This window comes from Misgurnus anguillicaudatus, chromosome 6 (assembly GCF_027580225.2).
Source record: "Misgurnus anguillicaudatus chromosome 6, ASM2758022v2, whole genome shotgun sequence".
Lineage (NCBI taxonomy): Eukaryota > Metazoa > Chordata > Actinopteri > Cypriniformes > Cobitidae > Misgurnus > Misgurnus anguillicaudatus.
The window spans coordinates 31,998,952-32,018,120 of record NC_073342.2 but is presented as its reverse complement, the minus strand read 5'-3'; the positions used below and the strand labels follow the sequence as shown (position 1 = coordinate 32,018,120).

The 19,169-nt window shown below is 34.5% G+C and overlaps 1 protein-coding gene across 1 annotated transcript in view; it reads left to right on the top strand.

The window, feature by feature from the left end:
* LOC129433746 (A disintegrin and metalloproteinase with thrombospondin motifs 20) overlaps positions 1 to 17,189 on the top strand; it is a 98,290-nt gene extending 81,101 nt beyond the window's left edge. Inside the window, exons 29-38 of the mRNA XM_055192380.2 lie at positions 1,427 to 1,594; positions 5,260 to 5,433; positions 8,359 to 8,529; positions 8,611 to 8,811; positions 8,896 to 9,025; positions 12,183 to 12,372; positions 12,477 to 12,610; positions 12,698 to 12,789; positions 14,297 to 14,401; positions 14,482 to 17,189. Coding sequence (XP_055048355.2) covers positions 1,427 to 1,594; positions 5,260 to 5,433; positions 8,359 to 8,529; positions 8,611 to 8,811; positions 8,896 to 9,025; positions 12,183 to 12,372; positions 12,477 to 12,610; positions 12,698 to 12,789; positions 14,297 to 14,401; positions 14,482 to 14,568 — 1,452 coding nt within the window. The 3' untranslated portion in view covers positions 14,569 to 17,189. The remainder of the gene's footprint in view (positions 1 to 1,426; positions 1,595 to 5,259; positions 5,434 to 8,358; positions 8,530 to 8,610; positions 8,812 to 8,895; positions 9,026 to 12,182; positions 12,373 to 12,476; positions 12,611 to 12,697; positions 12,790 to 14,296; positions 14,402 to 14,481) is intronic.
* Positions 17,190 to 19,169: the final 1,980 nt, after the last annotated feature.

Sequence of the window (19,169 nt, the reverse complement as noted above, 5' to 3'; positions counted from 1 at the left end):
CCTGATACTTACGCTCATCAAGCTGGGATTTATTTAATTAAAAACCCTTGAGAAATCATTTTAATATGAACACACAGCACAAGGAAGTTTAAACAGATGTTTGTAATTTACACGAATACATGCAAATATGGACATTTTGACATTATTTTATGTGCAGGATTCAAGAAATTAGAAGGAATGTGCATGGTAGAAATTCAACTTAAACTGCATTTAATCTTGTTGTTTCAAACAAAATTATGCTGCAAGATGTTTTTTAACTACATTTAAGTTCCCTATTATATTATTTTAATTTCCAGTTTATTCCCGTTAATTCCCATATATTCCCTATAGTTCAGATGGAAAGTTTCCAGCACTGAAAATTCCTGGAATTTTGCAACCCTAGTTACAGCTATGTGTGATCTATGGTAATCGAACCCATGACCTCTTGCGCTGCTAATCCAATGTTTTCTACCAGTTGAGCTACATGAATACAATGCAAAAAATGTATTGATCTTAAAATAGACCCTGTTTTCTTCTTGCAAATTATAATTTCTTTTTTCTTTCTTACTGTGGGTTCACACCAGATGCGAGTTCAACGATTTGCGCGAGAAGATTACATACAAAGTCAATGCAAAGTCACGATCAGACACGTTCTCGAATGGGGTGATGCGAATGGCGCGATGTTTGCCGCGTTGAAAATCCAAGTTGAAAATATTCACCTCGAGTGAAAAGTTTGCGTGACACGAAGTTAAATCCCGCGAGTAATCTAGAGCGAGTAGCGTGATGCCCCGTGTTTGGTGTGTATGTAGCATTATACCTATTGTTAAGTAAAACACAAACCACACATTTTGTTGTGTGCTATATAGCCTTTGAAGAACATCTTTGGTGAATATCTGTAAGCGAAATCTCATCCATACATCAAACTCACAACAATAGACACGTGAGCTATACGGGTTGTGTGATTACGTCAGATCCGAGGATCGTACTTAATGAACAAAAGCAATGTTATGTTTATTATCTGGGCTGGAAAATACACTCGAGCTCCATTCATGCCTTTGAACGTTTGGTTTTGTGGCCCACATCCACAGATGGATCAGATCTAATCATTAATGAGCGTGTCTCATCTCATGAAGGTTCAGGCTGAGGATCTTCATTTGATAGGATGTTAAAGTTTCTCAACAATAGCGTGTTCATTGATTCCAGATGATTGTGGATGGTTTTAGTTTAAAGCTGAGCCATAAATGTTGTCGTGGCTTTTGCTGCTTCTGGAGGAGATGATAAATAAAACCATAAATAATACATGAGAGTCATTCTGTCCTCTTAAAGGGTCGATGAAGTAAACTTGTATGCATGAATTCTCCCCAATTAATTTTTCCTCATATCTGTGTCTCTATTTGATCTTCCTGTGGCTGGTATGATAATAGTGACATCTGTCTTGTGTCTGTAGTGCTCGGTGTCCTGTGGGAAAGGATTCAAAGAAAGACAGATCGTATGTGTTGACCAGAACCGAACCCAGATTGAAGATGAGCGATGTGTCCATCTGGACCGACCCAGAACACAGAAGGTCTGTAGAGCAGGACCATGTCCCAGCTGGAGGACCAATCAGTGGACAGCGGTATGTGATGTCATGTCCTGTTGATGCTGTGAATGTTTTTATTCAGATCTGACACTTTTATAAAAGAATTGGGTGATGCTACAATTTCGTTATGCTTTTTGCACTGCTGTTTGTCTGTATGTAGTGTCAAAACCCTTACTGTTGAGAGTTCAACGAATTGTGTGAGTAGATTTCATACAAAGACTAGATTACATATCAGACGCGTCCTCGCATGGGATGATGCGAATGACACGATATGGGCGGCACGATTGCCACAAAAACACACTATTCGCCTCAAACGCGTCTTAGCGCAAGTTGAAAATATTAAAATCAAGCAAAAAATTTGCATGACACGAAGTTAAATCCAGAAAGTAATCTAGAGCGAGTAATGCGATGCCCCGCATTTGGTGTGTACTTAGCATAATGGGGCGTACACACCAAACGCGAGTTCAACGATTTGCGCGAGTAGATTACATATAAAGTCAATGCAAAGATGCGATCAGATGCGTCCTTGCGTGGGGCGATGCGAATTGGGCAGCGCAATTGCCGCGAAAACACATGCTATTCACCTCAAATGCGCCTTTGCGCAAGTTGAAAATATCAAACTCGAGCGAAAAATGTGCATGACACAAAGTTAAATCCCGCGAGTAATCTAGAGGGAGTAACGCGATGCTTTGCGTTTGGTGTGTACGTAGCATAAAGGGGCATACACACCAAACGCGAGTTCAACGATTTGCGCGAGTAGAGTACATACAAAGTCAATGCAAAGATGCGATCAGATGCGTCCTCGCGTGGGGCGATGCGAATGATGCGAATTGGGCAGCGCAATTGCCGCGAAAACACATGCTATTCACCTCAAATGCGCCTTTGCGCAAGTTGAAAATATCAAACTCTAGCGAAAAATTTGCATGACACAAAGTTAAATCCCGCAAGTAATCTAGAGCGAGTAACGCGATGCTTTGCATTTGGTGTGTACGTAGCATAAAGGGGCATACACACCAAACGCGAGTTCAACGATTTGCGCGAGTAGAATACATACAAAGTCAATGCAAAGATTCGATCAGATGCGTCCTCGCGTGGGGCGATGCGAATGATGCGAATTGGGCAGCGCAATTGCCACGAAAACACGTGCTATTCACCTCAAATGCGCCTTTGCGCAAGTTGAAAATATCAAACTCGAGCGAAAAATTTGCATGACACAAAGTTAAATCCTGCGAGTAATCTAGAGCGAGTAACGCGTTGCTTAGCGTTTTGTGTGTACGCAGCACACCAAATGCAAATTCAACAATTTACGCAAGTAGATTACATACAAAGTCAATGCAAAGATGCGATCAGATGCGTCCTCGCGTGGGGCGATGCGAATGATGCGATATGGGCGACGCATTTGCCGCGAAAACACGCGGTATTCGCCTCAAACGCGTCTTCACCCAAGTTGAAAATATTCAACTCAAGCGAAAAATGTGCATGACACAAAGTTAATCCCGCGAGTAATCTAGAGCAAGTAATGCGATGCCCTGTGTTTGGTGTGTACATAGCATAATGGGGCATACACACCAAACGCAAGTTCAATGATTTACGTGAGTAGATTACATACAAAGTCAATGCATAGACGCGATCAGACACGTCCTCGAGTGGGGCGATGCGAATGACACGATATGGGCGGCATGTTTGCAGCGAAAACACCGCTATTCAGCTCAAACACGTCTTCACCCAAGTTGAAAATATTCAACTCAAGCAAAAAATGTGCATGACACAAAGTTAATCCCGCGAGTAATCTAGAGCAAGTAATGCGATGCCCCGTGTTTGGTGTGTACATAGCATAATGGGGCATACACACCAAACGCGAGTTCAATGATTTACGTGAGTAGATTACATACAAAGTCAATGCAAAGACACGATCAGACACGTCCTCGAGTGGGGCGATGCGAATGACACGATATGGCCGGCATGTTTGCAGCGAAAACACCGCTATTCAGCTCAAACACGTCTTCACCCAAGTTGAAAATATTCAACTCAAGCGAAAAATGTGCATGACACAAAGTTAAATCCCGCGAGTAACGCGATGCCCTGCGTTTGGTGTGTACGTAGCATAATGGGGCATACACACCAAACGCGAGTTCAACGATTTACGTGAGTAGATTACATACAAAGTCAATGCAAAGACACGATCAGACACGTCCCCGCGCAGGGGTGTTGCAAATGACATGAATTGGGTGAAAACATTCGCTATTCGCCTTTAAACATGTCTTCGCGCAAGTTGAAAATATTCAACTCAAGCGAAAAATTCGCATGACACAAAGTTAAATCCCACGACTAATCTAGAACGAGTAACGCGATGCTATGCGTTTGGTGTGTACGTAGCATAAGAGTCTTTTCTTTTTGTCTAGTTTAATATTACAGCTGTTTTTATCATATTAACTGACTTAATGTCAGATAGTCAACAAAAACGTCTATACTTAATCTTTTATAAGGACAATAAAATCTGCAATTATACCATACATTCTATTCTATATATACAATATATTTAATAGGGCTGTATAACGATTAATCACAACTAATTGCATGTAGAATAAAAGTTTTGTATATAAATAATTTTTTTGTATATTATTTACATGTAAATATTTCTTAAAATTATACATGCGTGTGTGTATTTATTTTTACATCATTATTATACACACACACATATATGATGTAAACAAAACTTTTATTCTCCATACGATTAGTTGCGATTAATCATTAAGCAGCCCTAATATTTTCCTAATAATTTTCCTGTTTTCTGTGGTGTCTTTTCTTTGACTTTCATGGGAAGCTGCTTTAAAACAATGCAAAAGTGCTATAAAAATTTTATTTAAGACTATGTCAGTGCTTTTAAACAGTGAAATATTATTTCCACTTGTTTTTAAGTATACTGTAAATAATCATAAAATGAGTGGTAATAATTGGGTGAAATCCTAAAATTGATTTTATGTTCAGATTGAGATAATTGGGCAGCAACTTTTTTTTAAATAAAATACAGAAAATCAAGCATTGCTTTTTATCATCAAATCACCAGATTGATCCATGATCTGAATACACTGCAACAAATGATTGTAAAAAACATTTCTTAGTATTTTTGTCTTGTTTTTATTAAAAATATAAAAAATCTTAAATTAAGATGGTGATCAAAAGACCCAAGAAAATAAGTCTAGTTTTTAGATAAAAAATATAAAATTTAAGTGATTTTGTGCATGAAATCTGCCAATAAGGTAAGCTAATTTTTCTTGAATTTTTCTTGAATTTAGTGTTGAAGATAAATGTTCAAGTGTTCAAGATTTTTTTGCTTACCCCATTGGCAGATTTTTTGCTTGTTTTATGCACAAAATCACTTAAATTTGATATTTTTTATCTTAAAACTAGACTTATTTTCTTGGGTCTTTTGCTCATCAAAAAAAAGCATCTTAATTTAAGAATTTTTTTGCAGTGCACATACCTCCCTTTGACATGTTTTATATCTTAACATCACTGTGTGTGACAACCTAAGTGTTTTGTCGATTATGTTAGAGACCTAAGAACAACATTTACCGTGGTAAAATTACTGACATGCACTGTATCTCAGGGCTTATTGCAGGGCTTACAGATTAAATTCAGACTGTTCACGTCTATGGTGTTTAGTTGTCAGATTGGTCATGAAGTGTCGTGTGTTTCAGTGTTCTGCCAGTTGTGGAGTTGGCGTTCAGACCCGTGAGGTGTTCTGCAGAGTAAAGGTCAGAGGTCGAGTCAGCGATGATCTGTGTGACACGCGTGTTCGTCCTGATCAGATCCAGTCCTGCTTGCACACGGAGTGTCAGACGTACAGATGGACGACACTCGAGTGGCAGCGAGTAAGTAAAGCCCTTCTTGACTTACCAGTCAGCAGCTGTGGGAACCTTAAGCTCCTCGTGTAGATTTTGGGAGGTCTTTGTGTGGGAATTCCTTCTAAAGGTTTGCATTAAATCTTCACTTTGTATTATTATTAGCACAAACCTTTAAAGTTCATTAAGTGAGTCGGCATGAATCCAGCGTGAGAAACTGAACTTCATGCTTCCCTTTTATTGCTGCAGTAAAGAGCAGACGGATCTACTGTACATGTTTAATGAATGAGCCGTCAGGGTGCGGATGAATGAAGGCTTTGAGAGAGAGACGAGTTATTATAGAGAAGAAGAGGGAGACTTACAGAAGCTCTTGAAGAGGAAAATGTGTTTTATCGTCTTGAAAAAATGTTTTTCTTTTGAGCCGGATGTGTTTTTTTAGTTTTAACTGAGATGAATCTGCGCGTGTGTGTGTACTGAGGAGATGCAGAGGGGCTTCAGTGATATCATCATCATCGTCCTCATCATCTCTAGTGACATCACACAACAGTTTAACTTTCATCTCTCTCTCTCTTCCGCTCTTAATGTCTCTCTCTTTTATCCTTAAACAGATCTAGTACAAGCGTCTCTTGGCACTTTGTTCTCTAGTTTGAAATCTTTTCTGTTCACGCTTTCTGTTTTATTGGTTTGATGTTGTCATCAGAAAGACGACCTTTAAGATTTGTTTCTCTTTTGTTCTTTTTCTCTCCAAATATTAAATCATGTATGTATGAGACACACAAATCTGGTTCTTGTTTATGTGTGATGACTCTGCTGTCAAACTCTGCCCTCTAATGGCCGTGTGTAGACATTTCAGAAAACACTGATATGCCATATTCAGGGTTCCCACACTTTGGTTAACTTCAAATTCAAGGTCCTATACCCTAATTATCAACTTATTGTGGGGACAAATTTCAAAGTGAGAGCAAGGTTACATCGTGTTACCTTGCAAGATACATTGTTACAGTTTTTATGTATCAAACACAATTATGCAAAAAATTATCTGGTCAATTAAGAGAAATCATTTGAATAAAAATGTGTTTTTGAAGAATTTTTGTTAATCTGCAATACCGCTATTATCCACTAGATGGCGGATAATCTTACACCATTTATGAAAAACCGAAGCTAAAACGTTATTTACTAATTTTAAACTCTGTGTATGTTTTGATAATCATTCTGAATCTGATCTCTAACAAAATTCCTTTACAAAAATGCAATTATTTCAGCTTTTCAGCAAAAGACACATATTTAAGAGTTTATAAAGAGAAAAAAAAATGTAGATAGGATGAAATGTTTTTTCCCGCTTTGTTTATTTGTTTAAAAGCAGAGGGTCTGTTCTTTTATTTGATATATTTGTATGTTTATATATTTTTAGAAGAACATTTTTATGGAAGGCATTTTGTGAAACTTTTGTTAAAATCATAAAAAATGCTGGCAGGGAATGAGTTAACATACTGTTTATACAGCGTGGTATTTTTATGATTGTGAGATATATGTGCTTACACTCAAGACAACATTAATAGTTTTACAAGATTACTGTAGTTTATCGGTTTTGTTATTAATTCAAGTATCACATAATATCTTATTTTCCTATACAGCTAAAAATATTTTCAAACATAAAATTAAATATATATTTTTGGCTATTTTTTATATTTTGAAATGTGTTAACAAAAATGTATTTTTCACCAATATATATTTTGGCCATTTTTGTATATTTTGAAATATATTTCAAACCATTTATATTCACATTGCATTGGAAGAAAAGCTGTGTTTGTTACAAACCAAACATAACAGTTTTGAAAATATAAAAATGTAATATTTTCAACTGCAAAAATATACTTTATATAATTTTTTTAAATTTTATACAAACTTTTATATTGTTCCCTTGTAATATATATATATATATATATATATATATGTGTGTTTTTAGATATTTTTTGAAGAACAGGTAGGCGTTTTGTGAAACTTTTGTGAAAATCACAAAAAAATGCTTGCGGACAACTTTAAAAAAAATGTCTGGCACGGAATGAGTTAATTTGGACCACCATTCCACGTGAGATAAGAAAACAGAAATATGAACATCTGCGTCAATGACGTTTATCTTTATTAAACATTTTCTAAAATATAAAATAATTGTTGTAAATTGAAATTAAATAATTAGAAAAAAAATGTATGTATACTTATACATAGCATGCATACTTGAAGGTGTATAGCAAACATCACGAAACTCAATAAACTCAGGTACTGTAGGCTAATAATAGAGAGGTCACAGCAGTGGCACACAGACAAAAGAAAATTTAAAAATGATTGGCAAAATTATTTCTTTTTTTACAATAGTAACCTTTGAAAATAAAACTGCATTAATTCTGCATAAACGGAGTAATGTTTGCTTATTTATTTTTTAAATATTTGAAAATTATAAATGAGGAGAATCAGGACAAATGTAATTTTAATATAGCACAGAAACATTTACATTCGGACCACGGCCCCCAGTCAGGTTTGATTTTTAGCCCTTGATAGGAAAGTTTGGACACCCATGGTCTAGACTTTTTATGCCATCATCCTACATTACATTAGATTTTTTTTTTTCAGAAAACTTGCACAAAATAGATTCAAGCACTTTCAGTGACCTGTATATCTATGATTATTTTCAAAAACCTTCTAGGGCCTTGAATTGTTATTCACAGACTTTCAAGGATTTCAAGGACCCATGGGAACCCTGCGATATTAATATTTTGCATGCACAGCTTTATTTTCATCAGATGACATGTCATTTTATATTCTTTTCAGAAATGTATAATATTTAGTTATATATTTTATTGACGACAACCTCAATTAATTGTATGCAGTTTGGGCATTAACAGTTTACCCTAAAGTAAAGTATTGGGTGACACGTTTTGTTTGTATGTTTATGTGTAGTGTAACACGACCTGTGGTCAGGGTTTGAGATCCAGAGCCGTCTTCTGTTCGGATAAAGATACGAACGTCGTTTCTGACAGCATGTGTGATGCTTTGAACAAACCTGAGGTGCATCAGATCTGTCACAGCGCCCCCTGTCAGCATATGTGGAGCACTACAGACTGGACTCAGGTACACATACATATACAATCCATTCTTGCTTCTGTAATGATACATTGTGTGTGTATTTGTAATGATGTGCGTGTGTTTCAGTGTTCAGTCACCTGTGGTTTAGGACTTCAGCGTCGGATGGTCCACTGCTCTGCTGTGCCCTTTGACCCCAGTCTGGGACTGTTTAATGCACAGTTATATTCTCAGGCTGAATGCCCTGATCCCCCCCCGCCCGACACCAGACCGTGCCAACTCTCTGAGTGCCCGTTACCCGTGTACTGGAAAGTGGGACCATGGGGCGAGGTGTGTAGTATGTAGTGTGCTAACATAAGCAGGAATGTTATAAGGTTAAAGTGATTGATTTTTCTCTGGTCTGTTGTCCTTCAGTGTTCTCAGACATGTGGAGCTGGAGTGATGGAGAGAAAGGTGGAGTGTGTAAACACTGATGATGTCACATCTAATGTGTGTTCACCGTCCACACGACCCGAGTCTCACGCCACCTGCCGACAGACAGACTGTGAGTCTGAACTGATGCTGGAGATTTACATTAAACATACAGCACATTTTTTTCTCATGTTTCATTTTTTGAGTAGCAGAAAACCTTTGACCCTGTCTGTGAAATCCAGGTTAACTCTTTATCCGCAATTAAAGAGTTATCTTATCAATTTAGAGAAAACGCTTCTCTGCCAATGTCGAGTTTTTACAGCAATCTATATTTCCACAATTATCCACTAGGTGGCGCTCTTACCCAACTTAAAAAACAATGAAGCAACCACTGATCCAAAAACAGTAAAAACTCTGTGAATGTTTTGATCATCACTCTGAATCTGATCTCTAACATTATCTGAGTTTTTGCCTAATATTTGGTATTTCATAACTCATATTTATGATTTATTTTATGATTTTCACAAAAGTTTCACAAAATGCCTTCCAGGAAAATGTTTTTTCTTTAAATATATAAACATGCAAATATATCAAATGAAAGAACAGACCCTCTGCTTTTAAACAAACAAAACAGGATTTTTTTTTAATCCTGTCTTCATTTGTTCTCTTTATTATTTCTTAAATATGGGTAGGTTTCTTCAAAAATACCAAATTTTTAGCAAAAAGCATTTTTATGTTTTGTTTAAAATTAATTAAATTAATTTTTGGTTCATTTTTTTATAAATTGAGTAAGAGCGCCATCTAGTGGATAATAGCGGAATTATAGATTACAGATTATAGATTATAGATTAGGGCAAACAGTTTAAACTCTCTGTATGTTTTGATCATCATTCTGAATCTGATCTCTATCAAAAGTCTTTCACAAAAATTCAATTATTTCAGCTTTTTGCTCAAAACTTGTTATTTTGTATGAAACCTACCCATATTTGAGAGGTGATTTTTTTTTTTTTTTTGAAAGCAGAGGGTCTGTTCTTTCATTCATTTGATATATTTCTTGTTTATATATTTAAAGAAAAAAAAATTCTGGAAGGCATTAAACTTGTGAAAATCATAAAAATGTTTTTTTTTAAGCGCTTGTGTGGAAAGGTCTCATAAATCTAATGATGAGATGTGGAACTTTAAAGTTTGATTTCAATCTTTAATATTGACCTAGTAAGATCATGAAAAGATATCAAGATGATATTTTCACACAATGTATGTAGGATGATTTGAACTCTTTCCCTGCCAATGACGAGTTTTTCCGGCAATCCATATTTTCGTTTTTATCCACCAGATGGCGCTCCTACCCAACTTATAAAACCCGGAAGTATTCCCTTAGTTCAAACAGTTAAAACTCCAGGGGCCTCATTTATCAACATTGCGTAGAAAATGTTCTATATTTGTACCTACGAATGAAATTTAGTATGTGCGTTAGTACAAAAAAATCATGATTTATCAAACGTCCGCACGTGGTTCGTACGCACATCAGTAAGTAATCCTTGATGATAAATCCCACTTGTTCTTAAGCACCATGCTCGTGCACGTTCATGTTCATTTGCATTTCGAAACGCCTCCAATGAACCATATATGGTGACAACACCTCCCGTTATAAGTCACGTGGTTGTGCTTTTTCCCTCATCGCAATAATGGCAAAGAGAGCATAAAAGAGTACATTACAGACGCAGAAATTGAGTTACTGGTGGATGAGGTTAAATCCTAATAACACATCCTGTTTGGTTCACTTAGTATGGGAGGAATGACTAACAAAAGAAAACAAATCTGCATGAGAACATGTTACCAGTGAGTTTAATTCCGTTGGGTATGAGAACACTTTTTGAGATAAAAAAGTCGTTTGACATTAAATTATCAGAAAAAAAAAACGCGTCACAGCACACCGACGTGAAACGAGTGCAACTGGAGGAGGACAGACAACTTTCCACCTTGGACAGCAGCATATATAACCAGCATCATTGGCGCGATCTTTGAAAACGCGCTACCGGCGGAATGGATTATTTGCCAAGTCTTCCAATAACGCAAGGATAAGCCATTGCACTGTGTCAAGCATTTGACGAAGACTTCATTAATACAAATCACATGTGCTTTCACAGATACAGATACATATCACAAATAATAAATCATTATACTTATTTGCTGTTACCATACTGACATTAATCATTTTTAACATCTGCTTGTGGATAATATATAGACACTTCTTTATACTCACTGGAACAGGGTCCTGTGTAGTATCGCTATTCTACCACTAGATGCTCTGCGTACGCATACTCAGAGGTGTGCGTATATTTACACACATTTATAAGTATAAGTGCAATTTGATAAATTCCACACTTTGCGTAAAACTGTTCCTACGCACACTTTACGCACACTTCTGTGCGTACGCACGCTTGATAAATGAGGCCCCAGGTATGTTTTGATCATCGATTTGAATTTGATTTCTATCAAAAGTCCTTTACAAAAGCTTTTCAGCTTTTTGCTTTAAAAATTTGGTATTTTTTAAGAAACCTACCCATATTTAAGAGGTGTTTAAAATGAAGATGGGATGAAACATTTTTTGTTTGAAAGCAGAGGGTATGTTCTTTCAATTTTGTATATATTGTATGTTTATATAGTTAAAGAAGAACATTTTCTGGAAAGCATTAAAGGAATAGTCTACTCATTTTCAATATTAAAATATGTTATTACCTTAACTAAGAATTGTTGGTGCATCCCTCTGTCGTCTGTGTGCGTGCGCGTGGGCGCTGGAGCGCGCTGTGACACTTCGATAGCATTTAGCTTAGCCCCATTCATTCAATGGTACCATTTAGAGATAAAGTTAGAAGTAACCAAACACATCAACGTTTTTCCTATTTAAGACGAGTAGTTATACGAGCAAGTTTGGTGGTACAAAATAAAACGTAGCGCTTTTCTAAGCGGATTTAAAAGAGGAACTATATTTTATGGCGTAATAGCACTTTTGGGAGTACTTCGACTCGGCGCAGTAACACCTTCCCTCTCCCATTATGAGAGTGAGAAGGGGAGCGGACTTTTCAGGCGAGTCGAAGTCATAAAAGTTTTTTTCTAAAAACGCTTGCATGGAAAGAGTTAAAGTCTGGTAATCTAATGATGAGATGTGAAGCATTAAAGTCAGTCAATATTAATGATATAAAGATGATATTTTCACAGAATATATGTAGGATGATTATAAGTAGAAAACAGTAAATCACACCCACAACTTCTTCATGTCTCTTAACCAGGTGAAATATACACGACCTGTAGAGAGGTTCAGATGAAAGGCGGCATTAGAGAAGATGGAGAGCATTATCTCAAAATCCAATCTAAGATCCTGCAGATCTACTGCGCTGAAATGCAGACCGCCAACCCAAAAGAGTATGTGACCCTGCGCAGCGGCCAAACAGACAATTACTCTGAGATCTATGGATACAGGTACAATTCAACACATATACATCTTCATTTAACATCAAGCGAGCTGCTCTGTGAACCCTTCAAAGTCTGAGCGCTAGTTTAAAACCGAGTGTTTATGTTGACAGACTTCAGAAGCCGTTTGAATGTCCATTTAATGGCAGCAGAAGACAAGACTGTGACTGTAGGAATGATTATTCAGCTGCTGGTTACACCGTCTATCAGCGGGTACGACTGGATCTTCTGACAATGCGAATCATCAGTGAGTCAACGTCGTTATAATAAATAAACATCATTTATTTCTCATTATCACTGCGTGAGAGATGATTTCATGTTGATTGTATTTCAGCGACTGATGTGAGATTTAGTGAAACACTGTTTGGTCGCTCCGTCCCGTTTGCTTCGGCTGGAGATTGTTATAGTGCTGCTAAATGTCCTCAGGTAAGACTCGAAGGCTTATTAAGATGCTATTGGTTATCATTTTTGTCACTTTAGTGTTATTGTAGTTTAGAAAAAAGTTTTATACCTAATGAACTTTCCTGCATTGTAAAAATGCTTTAAGTAAGTATTGGTTTTACTTTAACTTGTAAAAAAGTTTAAATTATTTAACTTCATTTGTAAAGTTATTTCAACTATACACTGAAAAAAACTTCTGGACATCGGTTGCACATGATTTAGTTTTTCTTAAAATTAAATTAACATTAATTAAAAATAAATTTCATTTTAAGAAAACTTGATTCAATCATGTTGAACTGGTGTATATAAAATACATTTTGGAAATTTGTAATTTAATTTAAAAAAAAATTTTTTTTCAATGTATATACACATCAAAAACGTAAAATAGTAGGTTCAATTGACAAAAACGGTTTGGTAAGATGAGAAATTCAAAAATCTTTAAAAAAACAACTTGTTTTAAAAGCATGCATCAGGTTTATTTCAGTGCACATATTATTTTTAATGCAAATTATATTTGCACAATTTTTATGAAAGTTGAAACTGAATGGACGCGAAAATGTCAAATGGTATAACTGCTAAAAAAATTTGAAATATTAAATATTTGATCCACCTTGATGGCATGCAAGCATAATCATCATCAAAAAAACCAAAAATTCATTTTTTTAAATAATCTTTGACAAATGATGTAAAAATTTATGTAAAAAACATCATATTACACTGAACTAGATGATTACATTTTATTCTACATTTTTTATGAATATATTTATATTTTCATTTTAAAAAATTAGTGCTGGGCAAAGATTAATCGCGATTAATCGCATACAAAATAAAAATGATTTTTTTGCATAATATATGAGTATGTGCTGTGTGTAATTATTGTGTATATTTAACCACACACACACATATATATATATTTATTTCAGAATTGTTTTACTTATATATTAATTTATTTTTAATATAGAATATATAAAAATATAAATAAATATATATAAACATGTAAATGTTTCTTAAATACATACATGAATGTGTGTGTATTTATTTATACATAATAATTACACACAGCACATGCTCATATATTATGCCAAAAATCACTTTTGTTTTGTATGCGATTGATCGCGATTGATCTTTGCCCAGCACTAGAAAAAATACTAGTTGCAACAATTGAGACAGACCGGTTACACCACCTTGACATTTTTGCAATTATCCCCCAAATATTCTTTCAAAATGAAATAAACCAGAAATTTTAAACTTGGTCTTTAAAAAAGTATGCAAGTAATCTGCAAATTTATTTTGAAATTTTAACCCTTTAACATTTAATTAAACCATACGGACACAAAATAATAAACATCATGATTGATTAAAATTGATTAAAACTTTTTTTGCCATTGTTTTAATACAATAAAATAACATGTTTGTCATCATGTGATAAAAATAAAATAATAATAACAAAAATAATAATTGTATTAATGATTTACATGTCTTACTGGTTTAGGGTCAGTTTAGTATCAACCTCGCTGGCACCGGGTTAAAGGTTGCAGGTTCGACTAAATGGGTTTCTCAGGGGAATTATGTGACACTTAAAGTTCATCGTTCACAGGTGAGGACGAATTATTTCTGATTTGATTTGACTTTTTGTTCCACTCTATAAATATATTTCATATTGTGCTTTATTGACAGGATGGCAGCAGAATCTACGGTCGATGTGGAGGATTTTGTGGTAAATGTCTCCCTCATCCACACACCGGCCTTCTTGTTCACATTTAGTGAGAGAGACTTCAAATAAATCTGTTGAGCTCTTCCAGAGATGTAAACGTCTCTCCATCATGGCAGCAGGTGTGAAACTGTGAACGAGGACATTTGGAAAATGAATGTAGTTTATTGGAAAGGATTGTGGGTGAAATGATTGTAACGTGTTTAGGTTCAGCAGGGTAACAGCATGAGGCAAAAGATTTCATCTTGTTCAGTCAGCATCCTTTCTCGGCTGTTATACAATCACATTTTTATTTTTACCAAACAGATATAGCAACCATTTTTTGAACAATCATACAAAACTACTGCGGTAATACCATGGTACGGTTATAATATCAGATGGTACCTGAGGTATTGGATAATTAGTCAATTTATACCATCATGGTATTTACAGTGCATTATGCTGATGGGTAGTTGGAGTACAGTACAAAGAGATTACTGCGGTATTATCATGGTACATTTAAAGTATTGTATTTGTTTATTTAAAAACTATTCAAGCACCAAATGAGATTAACAAAGTAAAACTACTGAAGACGTTTGTCGGATTGACATGAACTTCACTGTGTATTAAACTTTGGTTGCTAATAGATTTTAGATGAGAGATGATGTTATGACCACAGCAGGCAGCTGTATATATTTCAATGTTGTGTGTATTTGCATGCTTTGATTCACAGATTAAGGTAGAAAACACTGTACACTAGATCAGCTTTGATCAGTTTGATGATGATGATGATGATGATGATGATATGAGACCCTGAACCACAAAACCAGCCATCAGTCACACGGGTATATTTGTAGCAATAGCCAGCAATACATTGTAAGGTCCAAAATGATACATTTTTATGTCAAAAATCATTAGGATATTAAGGAAAGATCATGTATGGAACTAAGAGTATCCCATCATGCATCATGTTCTGATCATGTAAATCATATTTTGTAAATTCCCAGCCATAAAATATCAAAACTTTCTTTATAATTAGTAATGTGTTTTGCTAAAGATTTCAACTTTCAAAAGGTGATTTTTGCCCAATATTGCCCAATCCTAGCAAACCATACATCAATGATAAGCGTATTTACTAATCTTTCAATTCAGTTTATGTATATAGCACTTATAAGATCTTGATAACCTAGATATGACTAATATAAGTTCACAGATATAATCCGAGGCTGACGTTTGCAATGCCTTGTACACAAAAAGAAAGATCTTAAAATCAATGCAGAGCCAATGCAATGAAGCAAGAACAGGATTAATATGCTCCATCTTTGTTGTTCATGTCAGCAATCTGGTTGCTGCATTTTGAACCATTTAAAGTCAAGATTGAGATTTATATATCACCTTAAAGCTCTCTATTAAAAATAATTACCCTTATTGGTTTTGTGGTCCAGGGTCACATATATATGCCCATATTTAATAGCGTGAGACCATCTGACACTTACAGCAGTTAAAAATACTAAACCATTAATCTAAATGTGGATTAGCACTGTTTTCAAAGGGCACATATCATGAAAATCTGTATTTTCCATATTTAAGTGCTATAATTGGGTCCCCAGTGCTTCTATCAGTAACTACGTTTTGGTAAACCGTTCTCTGCAAGAATGTGAAAAAATAAGGCATTCAAAATTTGCATCCCTTTGTGATGTCAGAAGGGGATCTTATTATAATAATACCGCCCCTTAATCTGCACTGTCCAACCACAGCGCTGCCATTTAGCGCATTTAAATGTGTCATTTAAAATGCAAATAAGCACATTTTTCTCACACCTACAAAGTGTCAATTTTAACATCTTATAATAAATTATATGTGGGGTATGTTGAGCTAAAAGTTCACATACGTACTCTGGGGACACCATAGCTATATTTGACATCTTAAAAAAAAGTCTTGTGAAATGTCCCCTTTAAAGGTACTAAACTGATAAAAAAAAGGAAAAAGTGGTTTTGCTGGTCTTCAGTTAGTCTAACGTATCCTGTAACCATTAAGAATGTGCCAGAGAGACCAGTTAAGACCAGTCCATTGGTTTATGTTGCTTTAAACTCAGAATACGTCCTGCATTTCACCTAAAATATGGATATTTAAAATGTCAGACAGATGAATACAGTTTTATTAGAAGGGAACATCAAAGACGATCAAATTAATGTTTGTAACAGTCTGACTACCTCTCATATTCGTGTTTTATTCTTTATTATTTATGTTTAACAGTATTTATTTTATAGAAAAATGTGCATACTTTGTTTATTTTTAACACTGCAACTATTGAGAATCTGTTTTTAAATTAGACATTGATCGTTTTGTGTTGACTATTAACACTGAAGAGTGTAACGGTGCCTATTTTACTACTAAAATGACTTCTGTAACTGAAAGACGGTGCTGGATTTAGTTTCATGTTTTATATGTTGCTTTCACAATTTTTCATGTAAATATCTGAATTATATTTTGAATGTTTGTTGGCATGTGTAATGTAGTATATATGACGAGCTTGAGGCTTAATATTTTAACCAATCTAATATTTTCAAACGTTTTTCTGATTTTATATGCCCTCCATTTTCAACCAAAGTAAAGCTGTGTTTAATGATTGTTAACATGACATAACCTGAAGGATATTGAGCCTGTTTTGGGTTTAATGTACAAACTAACAGATGAGCTATGAGCAGATAACAAATGTTTTTGACTATCATTGTGTTGATAGATGACTGAACTATAAGGTCTGTATCAGAAATGAACTGAATATTTAATGCACTGTGTGCCGGGAATAATGTAGACATTTAAACCTGTATGTGCTTGTATATTAACATTGAAGCTTTGTGAATGTTTGTTTTTAATATTCATACTTGAAGTGAAAAGATTGATTGATTGATCAGAGGTTTTGCATTATATTGGAGTTATTACCCAAAGATATTTTATTGAGCTATTTACCCATAAATATCACATCTAGTGCTTTTTTATAAGACAAAAATGTTCTTTGGTGCTACAATAAAAATATGTTTGTAATGTCAATGAGATTCTGTCCATGTTATACAGCACAATACTAACATTAATCAAAGAATTATAATAAAATGATGGGATTGTGTTTGGTTTGGTTTCTTTGGATTTTTTTCTAAAATATTTTATGGAAAAATCATGTTGCTTAATTTTTATATTTGTCTCTTTATGCACTGCTTGTGATATAATCTGTCTAAAAATTGTGTTCAAAATTACTGTTCTGGTACAGTTTGTTTGCTTTTGTCCCGATCACAAGAGGGCAGCAGAGATCTTTTGGCATCTTCAAAATTACATTTTTGGGTAATCTGAGGGTGCATCCCAATTCGAAGGCTACGTCCTTTTTTATTAAATAACGTCTTTGAATACAAAAATCACATTTTGCTTAATGCCACATGAACAAGATGTATTAATCACATATGTTTCCAGAGAAGAAAAGATAGATTTACAGAAAATTGATTACTTACATGTTTTAAATATTACATGTTTTCAGATAAATATTACATATTTTCAGAGCTAACTTGTTTTTTACTTTTTCCAAAGGGGTGCTTTATAATTTGAAATCATTCATAATATGCAACAGTTTTTGGTTTACAAAGGGCCTGTTTATTTTTAACTTTTATTTAGCCCGTAGAGAACACATTTTCAATTGAAACGGCAAGATGAAGCAAGGTGCAAAACAACAAATAGTTACACATAAAGATTACTTTCCTAATACAATAAAATACCTGCAATATTTGGTTCATTACTGTGCAACTTATCTCTCTAAAAAAAAAAACACATCAAATACACAAATTTCTACCACAAGACACAATTTTCTACTAAAATAAATTTCCACATCTTTCCTTTTCCTGTCCACAAAATTCAAAAGCATATGAAACATTTAAATCTTTCCAAAACATGTTAAGCAGGATAAGGGCTGCATCCTCCGAAGGCCGGATTTGAAGGTCAATGAAGTCACACCACTCTACAAACACTGAAAAAAATGATTCATTCAATTTACTCGATTTTTTAAGTGGTCTCAATATATTTATTTATTTATTTTTTAAATTAGAAAAACAAAACAAAAAAAACTTTTGTTTAAATGTAGCTTAAATAAATTGATTGCGACCACTTAGCCTATAAAATTGAGTACATTGAATGAATATTTTTTTTCAGTGAATGCGTCCTTTTTTAATGTCAACCAAATGTACATACAAAACAGGCCTGCAACAGAAAAAAAACAAACTACATTTGTTAAAGCCAGACACACTGCACCGTCATCAGACATAGTTTAAATATTAAATTACAAAGAAGTGTAAGGAATTAAAACAAATATAAATAATAATTAATCAAACAGAAGAAAAAAAATTAAGAATAAAATTAAATAAATAGCCTAATTTCAATAAAATACTGATAATACAAAATAGTCTTTGTAAACCATAGTTTTCAAAAATCATAGTTAAACCATAGGTTTGCTAATAGTAATCAATACACCAAAAATCATGGTTATCACACTTTTACCACAAAAACATGGGTATTTTTAATAAGGGAAGATTAAATGCGTGCCTGTGACGCCTGAGTTTTTTTTATATTAAAACTGGATATTTTGCAAATGAAAGCACATTGTTGTGATGTGAATGAATTTTATTGCTGTAATACT